Raw genomic sequence first — 19,241 nt, forward strand, 5'->3', positions numbered from 1 at the left:
AAAATATGTAGGTATGTCTGGCAATACATTATTTTTCTTTATTCATTATCCCTGATAAGAGAAACTACTACATTCTCATTTTAAGACACTGATCAGCTTTTAGTCTGTTAACCATTTTCCAATCTCAAAATTTAGTTTCAATTAATAATTACTTTACAAATTATCTTTATAAATGGGTATTATTTATTATGTGGAAGGTGGGAGGAATCATTCTCCAGTTTTGTGATATTTTGGTTTAATCCTCTATGGTTTGAACTTTTTGTTCTTTAAGATTTATTTATTTATGTATTTATTATAGAGAGAGACACAGCGAGAGAGGGAACACAAGCAGGGGGAGTGCGAGAGGGAGAAGTAGGCTTCCTGCTGAGCAGGGAGCCTGATGTGGGCCTGGATACCAGGACCTTGGGATCGTGATCTTAGCCAAAGGCAGATGCTTAACAACTGAGTCACCCAGGCACCCAAACTTTTATTTGACAAAACCTGTATTATAACACCTAAATAAGAGGAGAATGGCCCTACTGATTGTTTATACTGTTTATTTTTGTCAGAAACAGTAATGGGAAATCAATAGTATGGTAATCTGGTATCCAGACTTGGAACTTTTGACTCAGGAGTCATGAAGCCTAAAGATTATCACAGAGGAAAGTTAAATCCTCAAGTATAATCAGAAGAGAGTACTGCCAATCATACTCTTTCTAGTTAGAATTTCACAAAATATCTGAAAATAGGCAGAAGGAGAGTAACAGCAAGGAACAGTAAAAGTTAGATGCTTCCCTCTCTCTCTCTCTCTCTGCCTGCCTCTCCATCTACTTGTGATTTCTCTCTGTCAAATAAATAAATAAAATCTTAAAAAAAAAAAAAAAAAGTTAGATGACAACTAATGTAGTAAGAAAGAATATAAAAAGCATGTATTTGAAATAAAATATTTTCAGTGAATGACCAGAAGGGTGGTGGAACTTTCTAAGAACCATTATATTTAGAAATAATTTTCCTCAAATAAATATAGCTAACTTTCAGTGATCTCATGTAATCTTACTTGGAATGGGTCAGTATGATCAGGGACAGAAGCATTAATCATTTTTTCCCCTTTTCAATTTTATTTATTTATTTATTTATTGATTGATTTTAAAGATTTTATTTATTTATTTGACAGGCAGAGATCACAAGTGGGCAGAGACGCAGGCAGAGAGAGAGGAGGAGGCAGGCTCCTTGCTGAGCAGAGAGCCCGATGCAGGACTCGATCCCAGGACCCTGAGATCATGACCTGAGCCGAAGGCAGCGGCTTAACCCACTGAGCCACCCAGGTGCCCTATTTATTTATTTTTTAGATTTTATTTATTTGTCAGAGAGAGTACAAGCAGGCAGAGGCAGAGGGAGAAGCAGGCTCCCTGTTGAGCAAGGAGCCCGACGTGGGACTCCATCCCAGGACCCTAGGGTCATGACGGGAGTCGAAGGCAGCTGCTTAAGCGACTGAGCCACCCAGGCGTCCCTTCAATTTTATTTTGTGTGACTTGTAGGCAATTTGGGCACATACTCAATTTTCATTGGTGGGGGTAGGGGGAGAGCTGATGTGAAATTCTTACCTGTTGACAAATGTTCTGTAAAACAGGAGAGTATAGGAGTAAAGACTATGGGCTCTGGATTAAGATAAATCTGGGTTCCAATCATGCAAACATAAGGGCTATATAATATTAAGCAATTTATCTATTCTTTTCTTTAGTCTTTTTCATCTGTACAATGGGGATAACAACAGTACCAACCTCATAGATTTTGGGGTTAAAGACTAAATGAGATAACCTAATCTAGTATGTAACTAACTGGGTGCTCAAAGCAAGTAGCTATTTTTATTACTCAAGAAGTACACTTGCTAGGTTAGAAAATGTTTTTTCCTAATACTAAAGCCTCCAACTGATTTAATTAGCAAGCAAGACTTTTAGCAAAAAAGTCATAGAAGGTTTTACTAACATTTTGGCAAATAAAGGGGAAGTAACGATTCTCCAGATTAGAGGCTATTCAATAAATGATGTCAAGAGTTAGTTTTATCTACTTGAAAAGAATGAAATTAGATATATACTTCGTAACCATATGCAAAACACAGCTACCAGATAAAATGCTTAAATATTTAAAAATTATTAGATATCACAAATACTTGAAGAAAACACAAACATTTATATAATTTTAAGGATAAAAACAACCTTTGTAAGCATGACACTAAGCCAGAAATCAAAAGGGAGAAGACCAATAGATCTGGCTACAAAAATGAAACTTTAAAGCAAAAAAACATCATAAACAACAAAATGAGAAAATACTTTTCCAACATAGCTTCTCTTTAAGAGTTTAATTTTCTCAATATAAAGACTTTTTATAAATTCATACGAAAACTACCAATATTAGTACAAGCTAAGGGCAAGTGTGGGCAATTTACTAAAGAAGAAATAAATGTGTCATTATATGAAAATAATTTTGTCTTAATAGTAGTAACTATAAATTAAGATGACACTGATTCTTTCACCTGTCGGATTAGTTATTATTAAAAATACTGCTACATTTCATTGGTATACTAAGCTGCTCATTCAAGGTTTTATAGAAATGCTAGTTAAAATTTTGTGGACAGAAATTTAAAGCTTTGTGGACAGAAAGTATCAAAATTTAAAAGATGTATGCTCTTTGAGTCAGAAGTGTTACTCTGATAATTATCTCAAGAGAATAACTGGATCAAAAAAAGGCCAATGTTTAATGATACAATGAGATTTATAATTGCAAAAGTAACCTAGATATCCACCAATAAGGAATGGTTAGATACAATAATATATCCATAACAAAATACTATGAAGATACCAAAAAGAATGATATGCATCTGTTTCTTAGCAAATATGTCCATGATATATATTAAATTTTAAAAGGATGTTTGAGGAATCAGTGTTTATCCACATAAAATGTGTAGAATATGTGACATAGTCAATATCTAAGAAAACTGGTTATTATCTCTTGTGTATATATGCATAGAAAACAAAAGTTGGAATGCTATAAACCAGAATGCTAACTGATTATTTCTGACTGGTAGGATTGTTGCATTTTTCTCAATATTTCTATAAAAAATTTATGGTGACTTTATATTCAGTTGTAAGAAAAATAAAGCTTTTAAAAATTAAATTTAGATGTTTCTCACTCATGTCAGCTACTTTGCCACATACTGCATTTCTGTCCCTCTCTGTTGCAGGCATGAACCCTGGTCAAGATCGTTTCTATACGTCTGAAATTCCCTTGAGATTCATTTTCCAATTACATGGGAAACAAAAGGATTGTGATTTTTTTTTTCCTTGAAAGACAGGAGGAGGAATGAGCAGGGGGAGGGGCAGAGAGGGAGAGAGAATTTTAAGGAGGCTGTATGCCCAGCATGGAGCCCACTGTGGGGCTCCATCTCATGACCTTGGGATCATGACCTGAGCCAAAATCAAGAGTGGGGATTTTTAACTGCTTAACTGAGGAAGCCACTTTGGGCACCCCAGGGACTGATTTTTCATTCACATTGTGTGTAGTAAGTTCCATAACTTTTCTCAGACAAATATTTTGCAAGGTTCCTATGAAAAGTATCTAAAAATTGTGCTACCCTGCCAATTAACACTACCAAAATTCAGATGGAGTTATAAATTAAACCCACCCTGAACATACTCACTCATTTCTACCCCCAGAGAGGTTAAGGAAGGAGCCAGAAGGTCTGTTCCCATCTGAAGCAGTAGCCTGATTACAGGTAAGAATAAGAATGTTCTATGTTTCTCTCAAAATTATGAGTGGCATTCATGATTTTTACTTTTCTAAGAATTTTTCTTGTAAATAGAAATGTGACACATATTAACAACAACAAAGGCAGGCAGTAATCTAACTCTTTTTGACTTGTCTTTGAAGCTTCTGGTATGGGATTTGTGCATCCCTCTTCATCATAAAAGATCTCAAATGAGGCCTGACTTGGAAAAGAAACAATTTGATACTAAGGAGGAAAGATGTATAAAATGGAGATTTAGAACCGTAACAGAGTTTAATGTTGACTTCTGGAAACCATTTCTGGAAGTTTGCTAGATCACGGGAGTCTGCATTTAAAGTGTAGGTTGTGGGGTGCCTGGGTGGCTCAGTGGGTTAGGGCCTCTGCTTTCGGCTCGGGTCATGATCCCGGGGGTCCTGGGATCGAGCCCCACATCGGGCTCTGCTCAGCGGCGAGCCTGCTTCCTCCTCTCTCTGCCTGCCTCTCTGCCTACTTCTGATCTGTCAGATAAATAAATAAAATCTTAAAAAAAAAAAAAATAAAGTGTAGGTTGTGACAGATGACATCTTATATGTAGAAAATCCTAAGGAATCCACTAAAAATTTATCAATGCTCATAAGTGAGTTCTGGAAGGTTGCAGGATATAAGGTCAGTGTGCAAAAATAAATTCTTTCTGGGTACATTTGCAATGAACATTTCCAGAAATGAAATTAAATAAACACCATTTACAATAGCATCGAGAATTCTAAAATACTTAAGATAAAGTTTAAGAAGCACAACTTACACTCTGAAAACTACAAACATGGTTGAAAATACATTAAGGACTATTTAAATAAATGGAAAAATATTCCATGTTCATGGATTGGAAAAATTTTAAGATGGTAATACTCCCCAAACTGATGTACAGAGTTGATGCCATCTGTACCAGCATCCCACCTGACTTCTTTATAGAAACTGACAAGCTGATTGTAAAATTCATACAGAATTACAACAGATCCAGAACAGCAAAACAACCTTAAAAAAGAACAAAGGAAAACTCATACATTCTGATTTTAAAATTCATATAAAGCAATGCTAATAAAGATAAGTGTGGTACTAGCATAAAGAGAGACCTATATATAGATCAATGGAAGACAAACCAGAAACAAAATCATGTCAACCAGTCTTCAAAAAGAGTTCCAAGACTATTCAATGGTAAAGAATAGCTTCTTCAGCAAATGGTGCTTGGGCAACTGGACAGTCACATGCAAAGAGGTGAAGTTTAAACTTCAGTTCACACCATACATAAAAATTAACTCATGGATTAAAGGCTTAACCGAACCATGAAAACTATACAACTATTAGAAGAAAATAGGGAGATCTCAAGATTTGGCAGTGGACTGTTATATTTGACACTAAAAACATTAGCAACAAAAGAGACATATATTGGTCTTCATCAAAATTACAAATTTTCTGCTTCAAGGAATACGATTAAGATACTGAAAAGAACCCTAAGAATAGGAGAAAATAATTTCCAGTCATAGATCTGAAAAGGGACTTGTATCCAGGATAGAAAAAGAACAACTACCACTCAAAAAAGAACCCAATTAAAATATGGGCAAACGATCTCAATGGACATTTCTTCAAGGAAGACATACAATGGCCAATAAACATTAGCAGCGAAATGCAGCTCAAAACCACAATGAGATACCATTTCACACCCACTAGGATGGCTGTAGTGAAACTGATGAACAGGTGAGGATGCATAAGAATTTGAACCCTCATATACCATCTGTTGGAATGTACATGGTGCAAAAAGTTTCTCAAATGATTAAAGATAGGGTTACCATAGAATCCAGCAATTTAATTAGATACATGAGTAAGAAAAATGAAAATATATATCCAAACAAAGACTTCCTTGTCTTATAAATAGCCATATAATGAAATATTTGGCCATGAAAAGGAATGCATGACACAGGATACATACTATGATATGAAAGCATATATATAGCTAATATATATACAACGCATACACACATATATATAGCTAATAATAAAAGCATTATGCTAAGAAGCCAGTTACAAAAACCATGTTATGATTCCGTTCACATAAAATGGTCAGAGTAGCTGAATCCATAGAGACTTCAGATTAGTGGTAGTTGCATAGGGCTGGGGGGGGTGGTGGTGGGAGGGTAGGGGTGTGGGAAGCAGCAAAGTACTAGGTCCTACTTTGAGATGGTAACAGTGTTCTAAAATTGAGTGGTAAAGGCTGCACATACTGGAACACATTAAAACCACTGAGTTGTACATTTTAAATGGGTGAACCATATGGTGTATGAATTCTATCTCAATTTATTAAAAAGTCTTATACTTTTGGTGACCACTAAAAGACTTCCTGCCAGGGGCATAATACAGTAGGCAAAAAGAAAAGCTTGAAAACCCTTTTCTTCTTTGTGCATCCTCCACTGTGCAGTCCCTCTATGTCCTCATGCTTCAGCCAATCCCAGGTAGTAGAACTGCAGTTGGGAATTCTGCACTCACTTTCTCTCTGCCCATTTTGTAACTGGTGATTGCACAGGGAATTAAAAACATCTGTAGAGGTAGTCCGAGCCTGAGGTGAGCCCAAAGATCAGAGACACAGACTGCCACGTGTGAAAGACAATCTTGCAGGCATGCGGGGCAGTAGGAGAGGGGAATCGGACTGCCATCACGAACAAAGCCCTTGGGTGGCAGTGGAATCAAGCATACTTCACAGGTCTCCATTCTCATCGTTTAGGTTAAAGCTAATTATTTTAATAACCTTCCTTCCTTTCTCCTTCAGGTTAAGATATGATGTCAGCAAGTGTAAAACATCCTACCTTGCCCACACTCTCCCACCTCAGTAAATGGGAGTCTGTTGCAGGGCAGCTTTCTGAGATGCTCTTCATGCAGTGTACAGCAGAGTACCAAGTGAATCGAGAGGCTTTAGGAAAGAGGGTTTGCGTCTTCAGGACCAAACCAGAGACCTCTGAACATGGCTATCAGAAATATCAAAGTTCTGAAATTGTTTGAAACTATGATGGGGGGAGAAAAAGTGCAAATGAATGTTGACTAACGGAGTATAAAAAGGAATGATGATTATTAAGTGGCAGATGCTTATTTTATTGATGAGAACATAACTTTTGAAGGATGTGTTCTTTGTTAATAGTTATAAAATGATAAAATACTTTTCTTTAAAGCTTGATCCTGGAAAATCTGCAGTGAGCCAAAACACATCCTAGATGACTTGCTTTAAAGGACTTAATTTAATTTGGTCACAAGCAATCCTCCAATCTGTCCAGGCACCTATGACAAAGTCACTGAAGACCTTCTGAAGTCCATGATCCCAAAGGTGTCAAATCTACTGGCTTTTTACAATAAAACAAGGCAATTCTTGTGATACCATATCATGGTGGATGCAGCTTGGCAGATGCAACTTTATGTGACTGGCTACTCTCACCTGTTCATTTACTTGGTTACGTGTAGTTACAAGAGAGCACTTAATGAGAGTGTGTTACAATGGAAAGCACAGATTTTTAAAATACATTATTGGTTTTTAGTTCAGATTTTTGGCCGTGATACTTTGGGTAAATTATATCTCTGCTTAGATTTCACATAAGATATGGATAATAGTACCTAATTCTTATGAGGTTACTATAAAGATTAAAAGATAATACATATATAGTACCTGTAACAGCACTGGATGTACAAAAATATAATAAATGTTAGTTTCCTTTGATTAAATAATACTTGTGGTAATAAGCTGAATATCTGAGGAAATGGGAAAATAACATTTGTTATTTTTTATTTATAGTATCTTTTTCATATAGACTATGGGCTAAAAAAATCAGTAGTTTAAATTTTTCATACATTTAAATAAAACAAAAAAAAAGGTTAGAAAACATGTTTTGAACTTTAACAGTTACTTTATTTACCTTTATATCCTTTATTTTCTGCTTTTCAAAATTGTCAATAGTTTCCTCCAGATGACGAGTTGTTCGGGTAGCATCCATTGTAGCTCTCTGCAATTCAGTTTCTGCCTGCAAAAGAATTCCCCAGCCAAAGATATAAAAAAATTCAAGTTAGAATCCATTCAACTGAGTCTATTCGTAAATGTTATCAATGCACTACTGGCTTTTTGGCACAACAACTGTAAACTGTTCAGTAATATATTTCACCATATAAAATAAGATGATCTATGTAATAAGCATGTGCAGAATAAAGAAACTTTAAATCTGTTAAGTGACACGATTCCTGACTTCAAACCAAAGAAAATAAAACTCCTCTTTCTTCCTACAAAACGATTTTTTTCTCCTGTATCACCTTTGGATTATTTACTGTAAAACAATTTTCTACTGTTCTCACCTATTTCACTTTCTATGCCATTTATCATTTGTTCTCTTTCTTCTCATTCTTTCCCCTTTAATCTCTTCTCTCCAAAAAAGGACCTGTGACTTAACTATTTTCAATTTTCTGGTTCTCCAAATGCATTATGTTTCTAATCTTGTAATATCCTAATCAGATATAGTAGAATATACACTACAAATATTTATTTCAGCACAGGGTATATTTTATATTCTTAGAAGCTCATAGTATTACACTATTACCATTTAGTTAGTGCTTAGTACAAAAAATATACAGACCAGCAACAAATTAGATGGCAAGTCTAATGCTTTGCTTCATATAGTGTAACCACAAGCACTCATACTACCTAGATCTGTGTTGTATAATCATTATGGTGGCCAGTAGCCACATGTGGCTGTTTACATGAAGATTAAATGAAAATTTAAAAACTCTGTCCACATTTATCCTAATTGCATTTCAAGAGCTCAATAGCCATATGTTGCTAGTGGCTATAATAAAGGGCAGAACACTTCCAATCTACCCATGTATTTCTCCTAAAAATTATCTCTTACTTTAAAACAGTTGTTGCCCCAAAATATTTTGTTAAACAGTAGAGGTTTTAAAAAACATAGCTTAATTTTCTGATTAAATTCTAATAGTTTTGTTTCCTATACTTATGTAGTATATTTACTCAAAAGTATCAAATATCATCATTTAATAATTAATCCATGGGGAAAATATGCATTTCTCATCAAAGTGTAGTGACATATTATTCTAATATCTAGCCCTTGCTTTCAAGAAAAGATATAAATTGAAATAAGTAAAAGGGTTTACTCTAAGGATCCATTTCTTGACACACCACTTTATTACCCACCTGTGACTGAAATTTTTCATAAAGGAAAAAATACATTTCAAGGAGAACAATTTTTTAAAATAAAATCATATGCTCACTGAATTATATAATCTTGTAATTAGATTATACATTAATTATAGCTTCATGGTGATTATTCTTACATTTAGATTAACTCAAATGAACGATTTTAAGATACTAGGTGTAAAAAAACATTTTAATACACGTTTGTATGTGTACATTTGCCATATAGGGTGTAAAGTTTTTTAAAATCATATAAACTTTTAACTTTTAATCATACCCAGTAATCAAAAATAATCTTCTAGGGGTGCCTGGGTGGCTCAGTCATTAAACATCTGCCTTCTGCTCATGTCATGATCCTAGGGTCATGGGATCGAGTCCTGTATCGGGCTTCCTGCTCCGCGGGGAGCCTGCCTTCTCTCTCTCCCACTCCCCCTAGTTGTGCTCCCTCTCTTGCTGTGTCTCTCTCTTTCAAATAAATAAAACCTTTAAAAAATATAATAATAATCTTCTATTATTACTGGGCTTGAGGTTTTTAAAAATGTAACTATCACAGCAAATTCTAAAGTAAAATAGAGCTCCTTTATAGATCTGCATGAAAAATTTCTAAGTTATTTGATACTCATTACCTTACTAATGAGAATATTCTAGCAGACTAATTTCTTACTAATATTACATGGGACCCATACAGTTCTTTACTTGTGACTACTTCCTTTTGACTTATGTCTTTACCCTCCCCATTTTATCGGAAGTTTCACATTTAAAAAAAAAAAGGTTTTAAAATTTAGACAGGTAGGTAGAATTAGCTAAACCAGGGGAGAGTGGGGAAGCAGAAGCTACAGTTGGGCCATCTTAATCTTCCACGACCCTCCAGCAACTACTACTCATTTCTGAAAGTCTCAAATCCTTTTACTTAGGGATAGCAACTCACCCAAAATTACACAGCTATTTTTAGCAAAGAGGATATGGGTTTCTATTTCTTCTTTTTTCTGAAAATTCTTCAAAATCCTATAATGGATCAAGTTGAGTAGGAAATGCTTTTGATTATGATACTATGCTACAACTCTATGAGTAGAGGTGTCAGTGTATTTAATGAAATTAGTCCTGAATGCAAAAGGGCTTTTTTTTTTTTTTTTAAAGATTTTATTTATGTATTTGACAGACAGAGATCACAAGCAGGCAGAGAGAGAGGAAGGGAAGCAGGCTCCCTGCTGAGCAGAGGGCCCGATGCTGGGCTTGATCCCAGGACCCTGTGATCACTACCCGAGCCGAAGGCAGAGGCTTTAACCCACTGAGCCACCCAGGCGCCCCTGCAAAAGGGCTTTTGAGCCAGAGCCCTGAGATTCTTCTTTACTCCATCTTCTTCTAGCAGTGCTACTCCATGTTATTTTACATACTGAACTTTAACATGCTTCTTTTGAATTGTCACATGAATTTTAAGGGTCCATCCTGGTAAATATTCTGTAATGCAATGACTAAACATTTTTATATTTATATTGAGTATGTTTATATCTAGACTGTCCTTTATTTTCTAGTCTTAGGTTGTCAAAATCCACTCGTTTCCCCAGTGAGCACAGCAGTTCTCCTACAGCAATAATCTGTTCCTTTGTTGTATTTATTTTTCCCCACATGATCCCAAATCTAGTTTCATCTACAGTATAAGACTCCTCCATGGCAGTGTTCACAACAGACCATCTGAGTCAGAAACATTTTTGTCTTAGGGATATTCATTTCTGTGTTGAGTCTCCAGACCAGTACCCCTGATTCAATCCTACCAACCTGCTCAGGATACCAGATGTGACCTTTTTCCTGCCTTTATGTATTTCCCTCCAAACAAAACAATAACATTTTGACCTCTGATTTCTTAAAAACTGGTGACAACCTGGTTTCTCCCTTAGTCCCTAGTTGTCAGTCATAAATTTTCCAGCCTTCTCTGGTTTGCCTGACTTGCTTAAAACCCAGACTCCATAATCTAGTTGTAGATCTTAAGCCTCAATGAGATGTTCCTGCCCCAAACTCCATTGGGCACTCCCAAACCTATGGCTGCCCATTTTTGTTTGTTGCAAGGTTGGGCATATGTACCTTTAGTCCAAAGGAAGAAGGACCAGGCAATTGATGCAGCCCGAAATCACTGCTCAAGGGATTCCCCTCAGGAACAGAGGTGTTCTGGAACCTCAAATGCCCCCACAGAGCCACTCCTCATGTGGTTTCTGGCTGAGCTGGACAGTAAAAACCTCCAGTAAGTAGGAAGGAGATGTAAGAAGGAATGGGAAAGAGAGGCAGCGGATAAACAAGTACTTTCTATACAACTGCACTTACCCCAATTGCTGGCAATTAGCCAGGCACTATTTTCTATTCTTTTCTTTAGTCATGAACAGGGTACATTCTAGCTTAGGTAACAGTCATTCTTAACACCTTGTTACAGTAGACAGTCCTATCTAGATCCTTTTGTGTCCAGCTATGAACCTCAATTTTACTCTAGAATCTCCTAAGGGTCTTTGGCTGCCAGTTGTTAATTGCGGTTTCACGTTGTTGTTGTTTTTAAAGGTAAAGGGAATTATACTGCAGCAAAATGACTCTTTTTTCTCAAAAGTGGGGCAGACAGGGCATTGATCTATTTATTAGGATTCACAACAGATCTTTAAGTTAATTTTATAATTAATATTCAGCTATGTGAAAAAAAACCCCAGAATTTTGAACTTACTTTTTATACAAACATCATTGGTTTTAACTGTTTTATTTTTTAAAATATCTATTATGGAAAATAGTATGAGGGAATTGAATTACGTGGTGTTATTCTCTTTAAAATTAGTTGATTTTTATATAATTAGAATTTGTAAATGCATGTGTTTTTCAACCGTTATATTCAAATTTTCTGCACATTTAAAAGTAGAAATGCTAATTTCCATACATATTTACTGTTGTACGGCATACCTTACAAAGCATATTTTTAAAGATCAAAAGTCAAAGGATACAATGACATGTCGATCAGATGGGTTTCGCTGACGTGTTCTTTCTAACTGAGTTAACTGTTTAGCTTCTCGATTCCTTGCTGTTAATGTTGCTTTGAGGTCATCCTGAAAATAAGCATTCTGATTAATGAAAATCTCTGATTTAAGAAATAAAATACACATACTCTGTTTTAAGAATGGGAGAACACTGTTTGGTCCAGGCATTATTACTACTGCAAAATTAGTTTGTGTCTTTGTGTGAGTGTGTGCATGTGTGTTTCTTTAATACCCTCTCAAATAATAACACAGACAAGATAATTTCAATGCAAACCTCTAACCACATATATAAAATTTTGACTGTGGTGGTAGTTGTATACACATACACATATGTATGTGTATACACTCAATGAACACTTAAAACAGGAGAATTTTATTGCCTGTAAATTATATGTCCAAGTTGGTTGAAAAAATAGAATCTGGGGTTGTATCATACAATATGGTGACTATAGTCACTAACACTGGATTGCATATTTGAAAGTTGTTAGGATTACATTTTAGAAGTCCTCATCAAAGGAAAATAAAATTTCTAACAATGTATGGTGATGGATGTTAACTAGACTTATGGTGGTCATTGCACAATATACACAGCTATTGAATCATTATATTGTACACTTAAAACTAATATGTCAGTTATACCTCAAAAAAAACCCACAGAACTTTGTCACACTCACTTTTAGTATACATTTTATTGCCTGCTCTAAAAAGAAAAATATAAACATATTCATTTAGTAAAATAAGTTCTTCATGTTTATAAATATTAATAGTTTAAAGTTTCTGTAATAAAGTACTGCTTCATGTTGCTATGGTTTACTTAGTAAGCTCACTAAAAATATTTCATTTTTCTCAAAGTTTTTTAAGTTTTTTATTTATTTATTTGAGCTAGAGGGATGCTGTGGGGACACGGGGCTTGATCCCAAGACCCTGGGATCATGACCTGAGCTGAAGGTAGAAGCTTAACCAATTGCGCCACCCAGGTGCCCCCATTATTCTCAAAGTTCTAAGAAATGATGCATCACAGAGTGTGTAAAAATAAAACTGGGTAACAACGCTGTACTTTTTATCAAGAGGACAGATTAGAAACCTCACATTCTTTGCCATAAGAGTTAATAATAGCAGGAAAAATGAATTTACTTACTCGTTTCATTTTTACAATGGTTCCATAAGCTTTCAAAGGTTCAACTACTTTGGCTTCAAGTCTTTCAACCTATTGAAAATTATTATAAAATGTAACTGTAAAGAAACATAGACATATCAAAATTTAAATTCTGAAATAAAACCTGGGCTATTTAACCTGAACATGATTAATTACTACATAGAGTGTTTTAAAATGTTTAAAATATCACAGTTAATAAATAAAAGAATTACCAGAAATTAATAAAACTCAGAATCTAAAGTCAAACACAATAAAAGCTGTTAAGATGTAGAGTAACAGTGAAAGCAGAAAAGTTAAAAAAAAAAAGCAAGCAGAAAAGTACCTAGTATGGAATATGGAAAGAAAACAATTTCAGGTTTCTAAGAAATTCATCTCTGCCACACGATCATCTCTGTATTATTTTTCTTCATTATAGTAGCTTTTGCGTAAGTTTCAAGACATCTCAAATTTTAGTACAGCTACTACCACTTGCAGTGTATTTAGGATGGTGTCAGATATTTTACATAAATTATCCCCGAAATGTAACAGTCTAACTTTCCAGATAAGAAAATTGAAGCTGAAAGATACAGCATATTGGAAAAATTTTAAGCAACACAATCCTCAAAAGCAAAAAAGAACTGTATTAGCTGCAATTCTTTTCTGGGAAGCCACTGTATATGACCAAAGTTTGGAGAAAAAGATAAATGGTCTCAGTGTTGCTGAGCTGTCAAACTGCATGGTTGATCTTTTTATTTACAATTAAACTGTTTTTCTTATACATTACAATTTTTATCACATTTTGAGTAATTATTTCCTTTAATTAACAGCACTAGTGGAAGGCAATGAAGAAATGAGTCTTTTAAAGGCAAATATAACAAAAGAAAAATAACTCCTGGACATTAATATTTTCTTCATCAGGACAAGTAATACAGAATGACATTATTTAATTGTTTAAAATGAACATGTATTATTTTTGCAGCAGGAAGAAGGCTTTTTTTTGGATGATACATGTTTATATAGTACATTTCATTTCATACTGATTTTTTCTATAAACAAGATGTATATGATTGTTTCACTTATTAGGAAAATGAAAAAAATCAAGTTCTCATTGAGCATTTATAAATATTAGGAATCCTAAAATCAAAACCATGAATACTCAGGATAGTTTAGCCTATACCATTTCAAATAATCCACACACCGATTATTCAGTGTAAGGATTATTCAAGTCTTTTTTTCTGTTCTCCTTTTTGTCGCCTACCTTTTTGCTCATTGTTCATTAGCACCTCCACCATTTGGTAAGCAAGGGAAATAAAAAAGGAGAACAAATGTAAATCAATTCACTTTGCTATTTGATAAATAGCATAAAGGTTTTCTAAAAGGGGGCACTGAAATTATTGTCGTGACATGGGATTTTAGGGTTATCAGTGAGAATAAATTTTTTTTGAAGTCTCCAGTGAATGTGTTACTGAGTTTCTTATTACAGAATATCTTATGACAAGAACTCAGCTTTTCTCAAAAAGTACCTCCAAATGTAATTACTACTCAAATTTCTGTATGAATAGCAAGTATAGGTTCAAAGATCATTATCTCCACTTTGTTTTTTGAGTTTTTTGATGCCTGAAATTTCTGTATTCGGCTTTTTAAAGGTACCAAAAGCACTCATGAGAGGAGCACAAGGGAAGTAATGCAGCTTCTAACTGGGAAACTTCTAATATTTAATCTGTATCTTGAAACCTAAAATAAATATAAGTGAAGGTGTTTCTGAGGTATTAAAAAAAATGAGGTTTTAGGAAGAAAGCAATTACACCACCTTCTTCCCTCCTTTCCATAGCAAAACAAAACAAAAGCACCCCACAAAGTCTCACTAGTATCTGCGATATAAATCAGTACATCAGTGCTGATATTCTTTTTGTCAATGCCATATTGGTCAACTTTCCAGAGCACTGAAGCAACAAAGATCTCTTGTCCATTTATTACTTATCCACTCACATTACCACTCAACCATCTCCAGACATACCTGAAAATATACTTACGTGCATACAAGACACAAGTCATGCTCCTTTTCTTCCCCATGGGTACTATGTTTACTACCCCCTGTTAATAGCCACCCCTTGGCCAAAAGCTGGCAAATGAAGTGGGGAAATTGAGGACTTCAGGATACCCTGAAGTTTAGTTTGAAAACGGTAAAATCACAAATCACAGGAATCTTCCCTTTAATAGACTCACACAACGTTACATGAAAATGTACGTTTGTCATCAAGGTTGCGTTCGCTACTGCAGTTAGGTGGATTACAAGTGAAAGTCTTCACCGGTCCTTCATCCACTACTTCAGGGCTCATTCCTAACAATGACGCTGAGACCTCCATACCTCTGCTTGTCGATAATCCTGAAGTTTGGCAAACTCATCGGCAAAGTTTTTCAGGCCCTGCTTTAAATTTGGGGTCTCTGTAGAGGCATACACGTTTATTTCATTCACCAGTAGGTCTGCTTTGTCTCGCAGTCTGGCAGTTTTCCTTACATAAGCAGCAAAGATTTGGCACAGCTCTCCGAAATGCTTCTCCACATTTGTGACAGCATCTTGCAGTTGTCTGGTTTGAGAGTCCCTAGGGAAAAGAGGACACAAAACGCCAATCATTCTCATTCGAGATGAGACGGCTTCATATCCGTTAATTTGATATGCAAACATTCCCGGGGCATTTTTCAGCTTCGAAGGCACAGACCATCTCTGGGGATTGGACTCTGGTCCTCTAGGTCTCCCTTCGGGGCCTGGCTTTAATATCCGGACAGTACAGGCGCACCAAGAGGCCGGGCTCTGGCCAGCCGCGCCGGGGTGGCGGCGGCTCCGGCTGCTCCGCGAGGCCTGGACGCCCGACTGCCTCCCAGCCGTCTGCACAGCCCGCGGCAGTGCGGGGCCCCGGGAGCGTGACGCCCCGATCGCCCATCCCACCCTTGGCCTGCGGGGCTCGCTGCGGCCCGGGGAGGTAGGCCCCAGAGCGCAAAGGTCTCGGTCCAGACCCCGCCCGGGGGTCGAATTCGGCGCGGAGGCCCCCCGGAGAGAGGCGCCACTTCCCCCACCCGAGTCCTCGCGTGTGGGGGGGCCCTGGCCAGCGGAGGCCCCGGGACTGTTACCGGTTTTCCAAGCTGCGCCTCAACATCTTGGCTTGCGCACCGCCGGGGAACCCGGCTGGGCCCAACGACCTGGGCTCGGAGGCGCCCAAACGTGCGCCGGGGCGCGAGCCGCCACCTCCCGGAGCCTAAGAGCCCGCCCCGCGCGCCGCCGCGCCGGCCCCGGCGTTCCTACGGCAACGCGGCGCGTCCCCGCGCTCAGGGCCGGAGTCGGCGGGAGCGCGGCGAGGGAGGGCCGGGGGCCGCGGCGCCCACCCCGAGACCCGCCGGCGCGTTCGCCTGGCGCGCTCCCTCCCGCCGCGTGTGTCTGGGTGCGCCGCGGAGGCCGGTGCCTGCTGCCAGGCCTTTGATCCTGGCGGAGAGCCGCTTACCAGACACCGCCTCCGGGCAGTCCTTCCAGCCTGGATTGTGAGCCACGGAGGGAAAAAGCCAATAACCAATAACTAGGATGGAGACGTAAAACTAAACGCCAATGGGGCCCAGTTACTGCTTCTGCGCCATTTAGCCTGAGAACATCTGCTCGGAGTGTCCGCTTCCCTGTGTTGAATCTGAAAATGTGTTGGAAAGCTGCCTTTGGTAGGAGCAATGCTTACGTCTCATCTTTAACTTTTCTTTCTTTCTTTCTTTCTTTTTTTTTCAGCAGGTATCTGTTGAGTTCCTGTTTTCTGGAAAAGATCGCGTTAGACACTGGACTAACAGATGAGAAGAGACCCTCATTCTGAAGGACCTTAGAGTTCGATGAGGTGACAGCCGCTTAAATGGTTGAACAACACACCCCCCTGAGATATATAACGAGCTGGAGACTTTCTTTTGCCTTTGAACACCCGTGTTCTTTGGGCTCTTTTGGCCTTTCCTTGGGCTGTTCTTCCAAGAAAATACTGTTAGTACTGCATTCGAACTTTCTGTCTCTCAAGAACCCTCTCCTGACAACCATGACATTTCTGTCTTCCTGACAGGGTTAGGGGTCTCCTCCTTGGTAGTATATTTTCTTGATTTTGTACTGCCTCCTCTAGTCTAGACAGAGCTCTTGGAAGCAGAGGAAATGTAATTTTGGTCTTACATTCCCCAGTGCCTTTTGCTGATAAAAAGTTTTGCTTTGGACAAATGGATGTCTCCGGTCCTTTGTTTCCGCTCAGGAAACTCCCCTTATTCTCTTAAGTTACAATGTATTCCTCTCTTCTCGCCCTTGCATTCATTCAGCAAGGTGCCTGCTGAATGCCTGTTGTATTCCAGATACTATGCTGGGCTCTGATCGTGGAGTGGTAAACTCAAAACAGTGTTTGCTCTTTTAGAGCTCACGGTCTCCTCAGAGGGACGGACACTAATCAAACACATAGATGTAAAATTACAATTGAGGTATGTGCTCCTGTACCTACTTTTGCTATGTAACAAACCATGGCAAAACCTAGTGGCTTACAGCAGTTCTTTAGCTAACTCATCAGCATTCTGTGAGTGGGCTGGGTGGTTCTTGTATTTTAGTTGGCTCAAGTGGGCTCTTTTATATCTTTCTGGTCATCTGTGGGTCAGCCGGTGACTGGATGAGCAAGGATGGTTTCACTAGAGATGAGAAGGGGTGAGAAGGCCATCAGGAAGGGCAACAGAGGCAACATGTCAGTGACTACTTTTGCAGTACAACACAGTAAGGAGAAGTGCATGGTGCCAAGATAGCATATACTTAATAGAGAAGTCTGGTTTGAGCTAGTTGGGAAAGTACTTCATGGAGAAAGTGACATTGGAACTGAGATCCAAATATTGGGGAGGGGTTAACTAGGTGAAGAAGGATGGAAACCCAGTCCAGAGAGAGGGACAGTATAGGCAGATTCCTTCCCTCCCACCCCCAACCCATACCCATCTACCCTAATTTCCGTGTCTTGGAAAACAGAACTACCGTCCCACTGATTATTCAAGTCAAAAACCTAGGAATCACCCTTTCCTTTCCCCAGGCACACTGACAATTTCCATCTATTCCACCTCCAAAACATATCCTGAATCATCCTTTTTCTTTTCTTCTGCATCACGGTAATCCAAGCTACTATCACCATTCCCTTTTACTGCAGCCCTCTTGTTGGTCTCTCCACAGCCACAGTTACACTTGGCAATGCAAAATAAAAAATGTAGATCAGATCCTGTCAACCTTTCAAAGCCTCTGCTGAATCACCTGAATGTTTACGTCTCCCCAAAATTCATATGTTGAAAGCCTAGCCGCTAATGTGACAATATTACGAGTTGGGGCCTTAGGGGTACTTTATTAGTGCTCTTTACAAAAGAGACTCCAGAGAGCTCCATAGCTCTTTTTGCCTTGTTAACTGAGACAAAGGCTATCAGGAGGGAACAGGCTCTCACCGGACACCGAATCAGCTAGCGCCTTCAAAACTGTGAGAAGTAAAAAGTTATGGATTGGTTTGTTTTTATAAGCTACCCAGTTTACAATAGTGTTTTGTGTTTTTTTGTTTTGTTTTCTTTGCTATAGCAGCTTAAATAGATTAAGACAGACTCCCACTATGCTTAAAATCAAATTTTAAATCTTTACTCTGGCTATAAAGCCTTTATCTCACTCTTGCCTACACATCATCTTTCACTGCCCCACTGTTAGAGGTACAATATCTTTCTGTTCCTAGCATATCCAGCTCTTTCTTTCTTTCTTTCTTTCTTTTTGGATTTTATTTATTTATTTGAGAGACACAGAGATAGTGACAGAGATAGCAACGAGTCCGGTGAAGAGAAGGAAGCAGGCTCCCTGCTAAGCACGGAGCCCTGTGCGGGACTCGATCGGGCCATGGGATCATGACCTGAGCTGAAGGCAGATGCTCAACCCACTGAGCCACCCAGGCACCCTTAAGCTCATTTTAGAACCAGTTTTGTGTTTGTTATTTTCTCTGCCGAGAACACTCTTCCCTCCGATCTTCACATGGCTGTCCCCTTCTTACCACATGGATTCTGTAGGCATGGAGTGAGGTTTTCTCTGGTCACTCTGTTATAGCATATCACTCTGTTTTGTTT

General features: G+C 38.0%; 1 protein-coding gene across 2 annotated transcripts in view; it reads right to left on the reverse strand.

Moving 5' to 3' along the window:
• Window positions 1-16,426, reverse strand: part of CIBAR1 (CBY1 interacting BAR domain containing 1) — a 28,001-nt gene extending 11,575 nt beyond the window's left edge. Inside the window, exons 1-6 of one of the 2 annotated variants that reach the window (XM_059166042.1) lie at window positions 16,245-16,426; window positions 15,484-15,718; window positions 13,119-13,187; window positions 11,948-12,049; window positions 9,672-9,677; window positions 7,693-7,797 (exon numbers count right to left, since the gene is read on the reverse strand). In XM_059166042.1, coding sequence (XP_059022025.1) covers window positions 7,693-7,797; window positions 9,672-9,677; window positions 11,948-12,049; window positions 13,119-13,187; window positions 15,484-15,718; window positions 16,245-16,270 — 543 coding nt within the window. In that variant the 5' untranslated portion in view covers window positions 16,271-16,426. The remainder of the gene's footprint in view (window positions 1-7,692; window positions 7,798-9,671; window positions 9,678-11,947; window positions 12,050-13,118; window positions 13,188-15,483; window positions 15,719-16,244) is intronic. The other variant, XM_059166040.1, reaches the window with a different exon arrangement.
• Between the last annotated feature and the right edge of the window lie 2,815 nt (window positions 16,427-19,241).

The sequence above is a fragment of the Mustela lutreola genome, chromosome 3, assembly GCF_030435805.1.
Source record: "Mustela lutreola isolate mMusLut2 chromosome 3, mMusLut2.pri, whole genome shotgun sequence".
Taxonomy (NCBI): Eukaryota; Metazoa; Chordata; class Mammalia; order Carnivora; family Mustelidae; genus Mustela; species Mustela lutreola.